Genomic DNA, 11,706 nt, shown 5'->3' on the forward strand with positions numbered 1-11,706 from the left:
TGTCTATCTGCTACCTCCGGCCTCGTGTCTGGTCGCGGTGTGCATAGTCTGCTGGCTATATCAAGATCACCCGGTGACTGTCATTGTGTTGAAGACCAGAGTTCCCTCTGACCACACGCTCGACTGCCCGTTTGACTGTGGGACCCTTGACTCGACTCTCACTTCCACACAGCACCACCTTTCAATCTCTCTTATCCTCGTGCGAAGTGTCCTCCCTCTCTGCCCTGGTTGCTCCTCATGTCAGGACTACCGTCTGATGAAGTCGCCGAAGACTACAAGGGGTCTTTGGAAGACCTTGTGACAAATGACAGATATCAGATCTCAAATCTGACCTTGATCGCGAAAGAAAACATTGAACACGCCGAAGCAATTTCCCGTGTCCTTCAGAACCACATCAACAGAGTATGTCGCCATCTTTGCTTCCTTCGTTTTTCTGTACGACTTTTGTTTGAAAATGGTCTTCTCGGCTCGAACCACTTAACCATTGTCAAGCATGCTGATATCTGATAGGCACCTCCCGCACGCAAGCTGCCGGCCTTATATGTGTTGGACTCGATAGCGAAAAATGTGGGATCTCCGTACACGGTGTATTTCGGTCGCAACCTGCACCAGATCTTCATGCTGGCTTACTCTCAGGTGGATACTCCTGTCCGGCGGAAGCTGGAAGAGATGTTGAAGACATGGCGCGAGCCAGTGCCCGGTTCACTTTCGCCCACGCCCGTCTTCCCCCACACATGCACACAATCCATCGTCGACAGCTTGAACAAATTCCGCTCTGCCTTACCAGCGACTACCCGTTATCAATCCACCCCGGTCCCAGCACCTGCTGCAAGGCTAGTATCCGACCCGCGGTATCGACATACACCGACTCCTCCACAGACATATCCGCAGCTGGCTCCGGCCGTCCCGACGCAGATCAAAAGTCCCCAGCCGCAGGCGGCAACGCCGCAACCACCGTACGCTCACACACCCCCCGTTTCTTATCCTCAACCGTACCAAGCTCCAGCAGCTCCGTTCTTCCAGCAGACTCCGGTTCCTCAGATACCACAGTATCATACACCAACACCGCAACCTCGGCCTGTCTCGGCTGGGGCGGTTGACGTACAGAAGCTACACAACGATATTGACGACCTTACCACCGATGCCAAAATCGAATGTGCTACTCATCCCATGGATGCGGGTGCTCGGAGGAAATTGGCGAGTCTGCAGACTTTGAAGGAGATTTTAGACAGCGGCAACGCCTCAGAAAGTGATTTGGTGGATATCAGAAACACAATTATGCAAAAGATGGCCGAGAGGATGACGGCAAAGCTTGCAACTCCGACGCCTGTCCAGGTACCACCGCCTGTGCAAAACGCATACATGCCTCCACAAGCTGCTATGCCGCAACCGCCAGCACCGGCTGCTACCTCGTTGTTCAACAGCACCAATCTAGCTGAATTATTACGGGCTACTGCTGCTCAGCAGCAAGCTGTGCAGCCACCCAACTATTATGGCCAAATTACTTCGGGTGCGACTAATTCTCTGCCTGTCAACAACGTTCCTCCTCCAGTGCCTGAAAACCCCCTGCTGGCCCAATTGCGAGCGTCAGGACTCTTGTCTGCTGTACCAACTCCGCCTCCAGGCACCACTTCAGCCATGCCGAGCCATGCCACATATGGCGCCGACCCCGTTGATGAAGTCAGTCTAGCTTCAGCTAGCATTCGGATACGGCGGCCACACCTCATCGCAAGATTCTTGAATGCTCGTCCGAATCAGTGCAGTACTTGTGGAAGGAGATTCACATTAGACGAGGCCGGCAGAGCGAAGAAAGCCCGTCATCTGGATTGGCACTTCAAGACCAAGGCTAGAATGCTGGAGGCCGAGAAACGTGGTCAGAACCGCAGTTGGTATGTTGATGAGCGGGAGTGGATCGCGAGCAAAGAGTATGAGGACGACGCCGGACCTGTCGACGCAAATGGGGCGCCGGTGAACGCTGCTGCGGCGGTGGCGAAGAAGAAGACCCAGGATTTCGTTCGAGTGCCAGCGGATCCCGTGCTTCGATCATTGCCTTGTCCAATCGACCAAGAACCGTTCAAGAGTGAGTGGAGTGAGGACGTACAGGATTTCATCTGGAAAGATGCCGTTCAAATCGGAGGCCGGTATTATCACGCCAGTTGTTACGCCGAAGTGACCAAAGGTCGTGAGAAGGATGGTGTCTCAACCCCGGTCGGCGGCACAGGGCGAACGGCGACCCCTGATTCAGTCCTTGGGAAGAGGAAAGCAGAGGTGAGGTTGAGAGGCTGCCCCAAAATGAAAAGACTTGCTAACGCCAGACAGGAGGGCAGCAATGGCATCAAGTCCAGAATCAAGCTGGAGCCAGCTCAAGCGTCCTAATTTCACTCTTTGGATCTTAGCGACGGCGTTGCAGGACGGGACACGGATGTTTATGGCGGTGGTGCCATTGAGATATTTACGTTTGCATAGTCAGCAAGACCGCATGGATATGGAGCAATGGTTGGCAAGCAAAAGCACAAGAGATTATGATCGTGACGATTCATGTCGTTGCCACATAAAAAGAGTCGAGGAACCATCTCCAACAGCCACTTCAGATGGGAAGATGATTATGCAGTTAGTCTACTGGAAGCGCGAACACCAGTCTGTCAATAATACAAATACAGAGGTGTTCCAACAGCACAGGTACCAGGTACGGTACTCTACCAGGTTTTTCACGGGTGATATCGCGTGCCAGTGTCGCACAAGACACGATTATGTAATAACATCTGTAACTGGCGGCGATAAGATAAGGCCCAACTCCGGCGGCCGACTTTAGCAGTGGGAGCTCCGATCACTGGCACTGGCACTGGCACCGGCGCAGCTTCGAGTCTCCTCCCCCATTGATTCTCCACCAAAACTTTTTTTCCTTGCTCACGGTCATCATCCTACTGCGATTCCCCTTCGTGTACCTATCAGGCGCATTCGACTTACTTCTCATCCGCGCGGGTTGGCACTCTTTTGCTTTGCGGCGAGCAATTCAGCGTAAAGACCATCATCGATTATTCTCAAGAGCAGCCGGTCCAGTACAGAAATCAAATACTAGTACTAGTACTTCGGCAGCATTTATTTGCTCTGCGGCCTCACTTCCTTCATTCGACCTCTCCTCTATTCAACTCCTGCTCTGAGACGAAGTCGCAGTCTCTCGTTATAAACTACCGTCATGTCTCCTCCCGCGATGGCTCCAGCTCTGGGCTCCGCCACTAAAGAATATAAAAAAGAATCCGGCACAGCGAGATTATTGGGATCTGGTACATACGCACGTCGATAATTTCTTAGGATTGCGAATACTGATCCGCTTTTTCTTTTTCAGGCTCGGCTGGTGTTGCAGAGCTCTTGGTCTTCCATCCTGTGGACACAATCGCCAAACGGCTGATGAGCAACTCTAGCAAAGTAAAGCTCTTCCCACCCCAAGCTCCAGCTTCGTCCCGAGACTGACCGATCTTTTGCAGGTGACATCGGTTTCGGCTTTCAACAGTGTCATCTTCCGCGAATATGCCTCGGCTCCCCTTGGCACCAAGTTTACCTCTCTCTTCCCCGGTCTGGGATATGCGGCCGGATACAAGATTCTGCAGCGGATATACAAATATGGTGGCCAGCCATTTGTGCGCGACTACCTGACCAAGCACCATGCGCAAGATTTCGACAATGCGTTCGGCAAAGGCACTGGCAAGGCCATCCTGAACGCCACGGCCGGTTCGCTGATCGGCATTGGCGAGATCATCCTTCTCCCGCTCGATGTGTTGAAGATCAAACGACAGACCAACCCGGAAGCATTCCGGTCGCGAGGCTTTTTCCGCATCGTCGCCGACGAGGGTATGGGGCTCTATCGCGGTGCTGGATGGACGGCTGCCCGTAACGCCCCTGGCTCGTTTGCGCTGTTCGGTGGTTCGGCTTGGGCCAAAGAGAAGTTGTTCAAGCTTGAAGACTACAACAAAGCCACCTGGGGGCAGAACTTTGTGGCTTCGGTTGCGGGTGCCTCGGCCAGTTTGATCGTGTCGGCTCCATTGGATGTGATCAAGACGCGCATTCAAAACAGGAACTTTGAGAACCCGGAATCTGGATTCAGAATTGTGGGCAGCATGATGAAGAATGAAGGCATCACGGCTTTCTTCAAGGGTTTGACGCCAAAGATGCTCATGACTGGGCCCAAGTTGGTTTTCAGCTTCTGGCTGGCTCAGACTCTCATTCCGGCCTTTGGCAAGATCGTGTAAACTCGAAGCGGCTTGCATAGGATTTCCAATTGCAACGGGTTTTCGGACGAGCCAGTGCCCGGCGGCCGAGGTCGTCATGTCGGGGCAGAACATCAGTCTCTGACTTGACCTTCCCGTGGTGGTGGTTTTGACCCCGACAAAGTGAGGCGAGGCGTGGCGATACAGCGGGGCGAATGGTTATGACCGATCAAAAGAGAGACTTGTATTATGCGGGCGTGGCGTTCACTGGCGTTGCTGCCAATGCAGGATTGAATGCCTGGCCTTGGGATAGACTATCTTCCAAGATTGATTCTAAAGGAGTATCCTCCTCAGGGGGTGGCCTGAGGGTGTGCTAATGAGGGATATTGTAGTTGTTGGGCCATGAATCTGTGCATGATTTGCTCGGGAATAGAGAGATAGAAGACTGCACAGGTAGAGCTTATTGTGGGTTGAGGGCGGGAGAAACGGGGACAGGGTCAAGCGAATATGAATCTTCACTTTCCATGAGAATCCCTTGTCTCGGTTGTGTCTGCCAATGCGCAGGAGTCTCGCCCTGTTTGGGTCAGTTTGTGATATCTGTCCCTCGCGGTTCCTCCTCTGATGCTTGTTATATATTCCAACGCCTTTGCTTCCATAGATACCTAGTAAGGACCATTTCCACGGCCATCATGGCCAATGCTGAGTTTAGCATTCTGGCACTGAATTCTGAATAGATAGAGATGTGCTACGCTATATGTTTTTCATTACTGTTACTTAGAGGTTATATACTGGTATCTCACGATGCCATGTGCAATGAATTTGCATGTTCTGCTGACACCACCAATGTCTTGTTGGTCTTAAAGGTTGAGTGTATAGATTCGATAAGTGTCTGCCTTCGAGATACGGAGGTATTGTGGCTATCATTTTGGCAGGATTTGCATTGCATGTTTTGTTCTGTCTCGAAATCGCCCGGCCGGTTCATCGTCAGTCTGCCCTCACCCTACTACTAGTCATGGGGTTTCCATCTCCTGCCGACGAACATGCCTGGCCGACTCATGGGACCTATTGCATTGTCTGAAGGGGAGATTCATTTTCCTGATAACGCGACACAACTATCACTGCATGTACTTAGGTAGGACTATTACGTAGTTTCCCCCCTCCTTCCAGGCCGAATGTTGAAATCATTTGCAGTGGCTCAGGCAGCATCGTCTCTCGTGCTCCGGACCGAGTTGGTGTGCTTCAAGTTGTGTCAAACAAGCCTGGCCATGCTCTCGCGCGTAGCTGACAGAATGGTGCCCGGTATAGCCTCAGAAGAAAAGGATTGGGATTAAGTGGTTGTTTACTCGAGCTCAAACAATTCCCGAGATATAAAGGTAGAGGTCGGCCGCAGACATCCGTCGGAATGACTTTGGACGATGTGGTTCCAAAACGATCGATTTTCGGGCATTGTGAGCGCAATGTTCCTCCCAATTGTTTGCTTGCAACGACAAGCAAGTAAACCGACATTATTGATTGCAGGCCATCCCAGTGGCATTTGACACATGACTCGGAAAATTCGGAAATAGTGCCGGATTTCTGGATGCGATGTAGTCATCGGCATCACAGTGATGACTGTATAAACCCAGAGCATGGCGTCTAGAAGTCAACCCAAGAAGATAGGGACCGAAATGGATGCCACTCAGTATCGATCGTCAAGCTTCCCCATGGAGCAGTTCTGAACTTGTGCCCCCATGACCCCTCCCGTTCGGTGGACCAGGATATCTCGAGCTGGGAGTACGGACAAGGCTCCCGCAGTAAAGCCACGAGTCTTGGAGCGTGAAGGTCTGATAGAGAAGAACTCTCATGGTCTCCACGAGGAGGCTGTGGGAACAGTGTGTCCTTCATGTAGGGAAGTTCGATGTTGCTTCCCGGTATTGGCGTGAGAAAATTATCGGCGCGCAGTGCAATACGCTGTGTCGAGCGAGGATCAAGAAAAATGGGACTGTCGACTCATTTCAAGACCTGATTGCCTTGATAGCCGTCCGAAACGCCGGTATCCAGACCATATAGACTTGTTGGCCCTTTTGAACTCCCTCTTCACGCGCATCACTTGCTGTCACTTTTCACCTCGCGCGCGTAGTAGCTCCGCGCCATCGTGACGCCTTTCTGCCACAGGGCAGGGAAGCTGGAGTCTTGGTCGGGGTACTTTTCTCTCTCTTCGCGGCGGATTCGCACGGCTGCTGCAGAGAGGCCGACACAGACGGCGAAGATAGGGTCAATGAATCTGAGGGTTGGAATTCGGTTGTCAGCTAGAATGTACTTTCTGACATGCACTGGGACTGAAGATGAGGGACTTTGGGTCTGTAGGTGTGCCTTACTTTGAGATCAGCCATGGCTGGGCGACAGACGCCATTTTGAGTGTGGTTCAAGTTGCAGAGGATACTCGATTTCACGCAGGAGGAAGTACAGTGTATGTTATTCTTGAGTTGACGTTCAAGTTGGAGCTGGAGAAAGAAGGACACTATGAGTGGTGGTGGCTCGATGGATCAATTTGTTCTGCTGGTCCAATCGAATATTATATTATGTCTTTCGCGTGCCACGCGCAGCCTCGTCGGTTGGTTTGTAAATCAACCATCGACATTATCATTTGGTTTCAGTCACTGCAGCCAACCCCTGTACCGCTGTTGTGCCCCTGCTGTGCTTCAGCCGCGTTTGCTCGAGGAGCAAACAGACTGTCGGACAGTCCCTTTGCTACCCTGTGTCTATGGTGAACCTGGGGTAAACGATGGCTCTGTGTGGCTACATCTCTACGCCCCGATCGCTGCCGCCCTCGAGTTCGACTGGCAATGTCCGACCTCCTCGAAGTCCTTCCTGATTTCGACATCAAGCCGTACACGCATCTCTTGCACTCGCTCGAGAAGAACGACATCACCGTCGCCGATCTACTCACATCCGATCCCAAGGAGATCGCGAGAACATGTCCTCTACCGTCGGTGGACGTCCAAAAACTCGTCACGGACGTCGTCCAAGCGCTGCAGGCTGACGTGGCGGCTAATGTGAAAAAGATAGGCCAGGACACGTCTCAGCCCGAGGTAGGCGCCGGAGATGATGCTGGTGGACCGAGCAATGAAGCGGCGGAATCGCACAAGGGCAGTTTGAGGGTGAAGACACTCGACCCAGCCATTGATCGAGCACTGGTCGGTGGGTTTGCACCAGGACACATTACGGAGATCGTTGGCGAGAGCGCTGTTGGGAAGACCCAGTTAGTCCTGGGCCTGCTGCTGTCGGTCCAACTGCCTCCTCCCCGAGGCTTGGGCAAGGGGGCCATCTACGTGTCGACCGAGGCGCCGCTCAACACCAGCCGACTCAAACAAATGCTCTATGCCCATCCGGAGTACGAAAGCATGGAGCCTCAAGACCGTCCGTCTCTAGACTTTGTGCATACCATTGCGACCAACGACCTCGAGGCCCAGGAACACATTCTTCGCTACCAGCTGCCCGTGGCGGTAGAGCGATTCAACATCGGGCTGGTGGTGTTGGATTCGGTGGCAGCCAACTTCCGAGCCGAACACGAAACTCGAACCCCAGCAGGTCTGGCCGAGAGGGCCGTGGAGCTGGGCAAGCTGGCAACGATGCTCAGACGCGTAGCCATTCAAAACAACACCGCTATCGTGGTGACCAACCAAGTGTCGGATCGGTTCGAGGACCAGCGAAACATAGGACGGCCCTCTTCCTCGTCTCCTGCTACGAGGTCCTCACCAGCTTTGTCAGGCCCCAACGTCGAAGTTTCCCCTGCTGTCGCCGAGCGACGCCAAGAAGTACAGAGTCTGGACTACCAGCAGCAGTTCTTCACGGGTTGGGGCGACGACCCTCACGAAAGGCGCGGACAGTACAAAAACCCGGCTCTGGGTTTGGCGTGGGCCAACCAGATCTCTGCTCGCATCGTCCTTAAGATGGAAGGCGAGAGGCAAGAATATGCCGGAGGGAACATCTGGCGGGACCGCAAGAAGAGCAGGACGTTTGCCGTGGTGTTTGCACCGTGGGCGCCGCAGACATACCCTCCTATTCGATACGAAATTGGCATGCCGGGCATTGTTTCTCTTCCCGAGCCTGAACCTGCGAAAGTGACAACCACGTTGGACGATGAACATGCGGATCTTTTGAATGAGGAACTGTGGGCTACGGATGAAGACGACGAATTTCCATAATCCCCCAAGGGACGCCTACCACTGTATGTACTGCAAACTGCTCCTGTTGGGTAGACTGGCCAAGTAGCAGAGACGGGTGAGTTAGAGTTTGGATGTCAGTATGGGAGTCTTGGATACATAGAGACAGGCAGGCTGGGGTGCATGTAATGACAGCTCGTCGTACTGCAGTCCTTCAACTTGTAGAATCTCCAGGGTTACCTCCTGCTGGCCTTTCAGTTCGTCATTGATTAGACTCTAGATATCAGGCTCGATCGGGAATGTCGACGCGACGCCACGGCCACATTGGTTACAGATTCATGTTTGACAGGATGATCATTGATAATGCTTTATCTACTGCTCGTCTGCGGCGTCACTGGAGGCCTATCGTTTGAACATGGACAACAATCACCAAGAGGACGGCTCGTTGGCGTGCTTGTGGAGGCAATTCTGGACCGTTTGAATTGACTCTTCAAACAAGGCACCTGTCAGCAGGAGAAGTCCGCGGTGGCTACAACGGCAGAAGCATCAAACCGAACTACTACTCCTACTACTGTACCTACCTAAGGTAGTATCCCATCTCTCTCTCTCTCTCTTCTAGGCGGCTCATTGCGACTTTATCTCTTTCTTTCTAGGTTGGTCTGGTATTCTGTCATTGTTTCTTCCCAGTCACTTGGATTGTCTGGTCTGGTCGTTTCTGGTTTCCACAATCTCGTTCTTCAGTTCAACCCAACATGACGGCTTCGAATGGCCATGTGGTGCCCAAGAGGGTGCAAAAACACCCCTTTGACCAGTTGAGCAGCGAAGAAATCGAGATCGCGCGACAAGCCGTGCTGGACGCACGCAAGTCTGTCATTCTCTTCCGCAACATCTACACCGTCGAGCCGCCCAAGGCCCAAGTGGTCAAGTTTCTCGAAGCCGAGCACGCCGGGACTCTATCGCCAGACACGCCCCGACCGGCCCGCCAGGCTCGTGTCCAGTACGACGTTGTCTACGACGATCGCAGCCATGAGTATCTGGAATCAATTGTCGACATTGCCACGGGCAAGGAAGTCCATCTCCGACGCTTGGAGAAGGGCGCCCAGCAGTCCTTGACCGTGGACGAGTTCCGCGAGTTTACTGATGTCTGTGTCGAGTCGGAGATGTTCAAAAAGGCCATTCGAGAGCTCAATCTCGACCAAACGAAGTTCGAGGTTGCCATTGATCCGTGGCCCTACGGTGGCCCTGACCCGGGCGAAGTGACTCCACGGTAGGTTGAGTTTGGTTCCAGCTGACCTTTTTGTGTGTTTGTCTTCTGATGGTCTATCTGTAGATATACGCAGGGCCTTTGCTTTGCAAAGCTTCGACATGAGAACCCCGATACAAATCACTACGCCTTTCCTCTCCCCATCATTCCCGTGATGGACACGTACAAAAAGGAGATTATCCGGATCGACCGCCTGGCCACTGGAGGTGCCGAAGACGGGCTGGAATACGGAACCGCCAAAGCAAACGTGCTGGCGCACTGCCAACCGGCCGAGTATGTCCCAGAGCTGCTGGACATTCCTCTTCGCGACGACCTGAAACCTTTGAACGTGGTGCAGCCTGAAGGGCCTTCGTTCAAGGTTAGCGACGACTCGTTGATCGAGTGGCAGAAATGGAGATTCCGGGTTGGGTATGTCACGCCTCTTTCAGTACTATTGAAAGTAAACCAGCTGGTGCTGACCTTGACCTAGGTTTACTCCTCGAGAGTGTGCAGTGTTGCACGATGTGCAATATGACGGTCGCAGTGTCTTGTATCGGTTGAGCTTGTCTGAGATGACCGTCCCGTACGGCGATCCTCGACCGCCATTTCAGCGCAAGCAGGCGTTCGATTTCGGCGATGCTGGTGCCGGTCGAGCGGCGAACAACCTTGCCTTGGGCTGCGACTGTCTTGGTGTGATCAAGTATATCGACGCCATGCTTGTCGACTCGGAAGGCAAACCATCAGTGTCAAAGAACGTCGTTTGTATCCACGAACAGGACAACGGCATCGGGTGGAAGCATACCAACTTCCGAACCAACCGAGCCGTGGTGACGAGATCGAGAGAGCTGGTAGTGCAATTTATCATCACGCTCGCCAACTACGAGTATATTTTTGCGTTCAAGCTGGATCAAGCTGGAGGGTGAGTCGGATGACTGTCTGCAGGTGACACCACGCTGACTACGGGGTTTCTCCCGACGCAGTATCACAGTCGAAACACGGGCCACGGGTATTGTATCCGTGGTGAACATCGATCCGGGCAAGGTGAGTCCGTACGGGAACGTCGTGTCACCGGGTGCCCTGGCACAAAACCATCAACATATCTTTGCGGTGCGGATCGATCCCGCCATCGACGGACACGAGAACACCATCTTTACGGAAGAGTCGCTGCCGATGCCGATGAACCCGAAGACGAATCCGTTTGGCAACGGCTACGAAGTCGTGCGAAAGCCGGTGACCAAATCGTCGGCCATCCATGCCTCTCCGTTCACGAATTTGACCATCAAGATGGCCAATACCAACAAGATCAATCCGATCTCTCAACGGCCCGTGGCGTACAAATTCATCCCTTCGCCAACGCAATTGATCCTGGCCGACCCCGAGTCCATCGTCGCGAAGCGGGCGGCCTTTGCCCACCACCATGTCTGGGTGACCAAGTACAAGGACGACGAGCTGTTCGCCGCGGGAGAGTTTACAAATCAGTCACAAAAGGAGATTGGCGGTGTTGCGGATGCCGTGAGCCGCAATGACGACGTGGAAAACGAGGACGTGGTGGTTTGGAACGTCTTCGGACTTACTCACAACCCTCGGGTGGAAGACTGGCCGGTCATGCCGGTGGAAATCCACCAGCTCCAACTGAGGCCGGCGGACTTTTTTGTCAGAAACCCGGCCTTGGATGTCCCGAGCAACAAGAATCTCAGCAGTGTCGAGGTTGGACGGGACCAGAATGGAACATGTTGCCAAGCAGACACAGCGGCTGATGGGGCGAGGAATGGGAATGGTTCTGTCCAGGCAGCCCCGACTTCACATCTTCAAGGGACTGACAGCGTCCCTGTGGCTGAGGTGACAGGGGCCAACGCCAACGGGCACTAAATGATATATATACATTGAACTCAGACTTGGATATGAGACTGTATATAGCACGCCGAGAAATAGTAGTACGTACGACGGCACTCAAGTTCACGTTCCCAGTGCAGCCTGAGTGATAATGCACAGTCAGGCCGGAACGGAACAAGGTTGGTCCGGGAATGTTCCGATCCGGGGCCACCGAGTACAAGTCCACCTTTCAATTTGAAGTTGGGATTGAACCAGAACCGCGATTACCTATTGCTACTAC

The 11,706-nt window shown here is 53.2% G+C and overlaps 5 protein-coding genes across 5 annotated transcripts; 4 read left to right on the forward strand and 1 right to left on the reverse strand.

The window, feature by feature from the left end:
• Positions 1 to 237: 237 nt before the first annotated feature.
• Positions 238 to 2,376, forward strand: HMPREF1120_09228 (uncharacterized protein; the record flags this gene model as incomplete). The annotated part of the gene is made up of 3 exons (XM_009163507.1): positions 238 to 402; positions 511 to 2,268; positions 2,320 to 2,376. 3 exons carry the CDS (start codon positions 238 to 240, stop codon positions 2,374 to 2,376), a joined length of 1,980 nt encoding a protein of 659 aa, XP_009161755.1.
• Positions 2,377 to 3,196: 820 nt separating this feature from the next.
• HMPREF1120_09229 (mitochondrial GTP/GDP carrier protein 1) lies at positions 3,197 to 4,247 on the forward strand (the record flags this gene model as incomplete). The annotated part of the gene is made up of 3 exons (XM_009163508.1): positions 3,197 to 3,284; positions 3,347 to 3,426; positions 3,486 to 4,247. The coding sequence occupies 3 exons, from the start codon at positions 3,197 to 3,199 to the stop codon at positions 4,245 to 4,247; spliced, it is 930 nt and encodes a 309-aa protein (XP_009161756.1).
• Positions 4,248 to 6,290: 2,043 nt separating this feature from the next.
• Positions 6,291 to 6,597, reverse strand: HMPREF1120_09230 (uncharacterized protein; the record flags this gene model as incomplete). Its single annotated transcript, XM_009163509.1, has 2 exons — positions 6,291 to 6,468; positions 6,563 to 6,597. 2 exons carry the CDS (start codon positions 6,595 to 6,597, stop codon positions 6,291 to 6,293), a joined length of 213 nt encoding a protein of 70 aa, XP_009161757.1.
• Positions 6,598 to 7,030: 433 nt separating this feature from the next.
• Positions 7,031 to 8,392, forward strand: HMPREF1120_09231 (DNA repair protein RAD57; the record flags this gene model as incomplete). The annotated part of the gene is made up of 1 exon (XM_009163510.1): positions 7,031 to 8,392. The coding sequence occupies one exon, from the start codon at positions 7,031 to 7,033 to the stop codon at positions 8,390 to 8,392; it is 1,362 nt and encodes a 453-aa protein (XP_009161758.1).
• Positions 8,393 to 9,102: 710 nt separating this feature from the next.
• On the forward strand, positions 9,103 to 11,462 carry HMPREF1120_09232 (primary-amine oxidase; the record flags this gene model as incomplete). Its single annotated transcript, XM_009163511.1, has 4 exons — positions 9,103 to 9,617; positions 9,681 to 10,022; positions 10,084 to 10,512; positions 10,574 to 11,462. 4 exons carry the CDS (start codon positions 9,103 to 9,105, stop codon positions 11,460 to 11,462), a joined length of 2,175 nt encoding a protein of 724 aa, XP_009161759.1.
• Positions 11,463 to 11,706: the final 244 nt, after the last annotated feature.

Source organism: Exophiala dermatitidis, assembly GCF_000230625.1.
Source record: "Exophiala dermatitidis NIH/UT8656 unplaced genomic scaffold supercont1.9, whole genome shotgun sequence".
NCBI classification, from domain to species: Eukaryota; Fungi; Ascomycota; class Eurotiomycetes; order Chaetothyriales; family Herpotrichiellaceae; genus Exophiala; species Exophiala dermatitidis.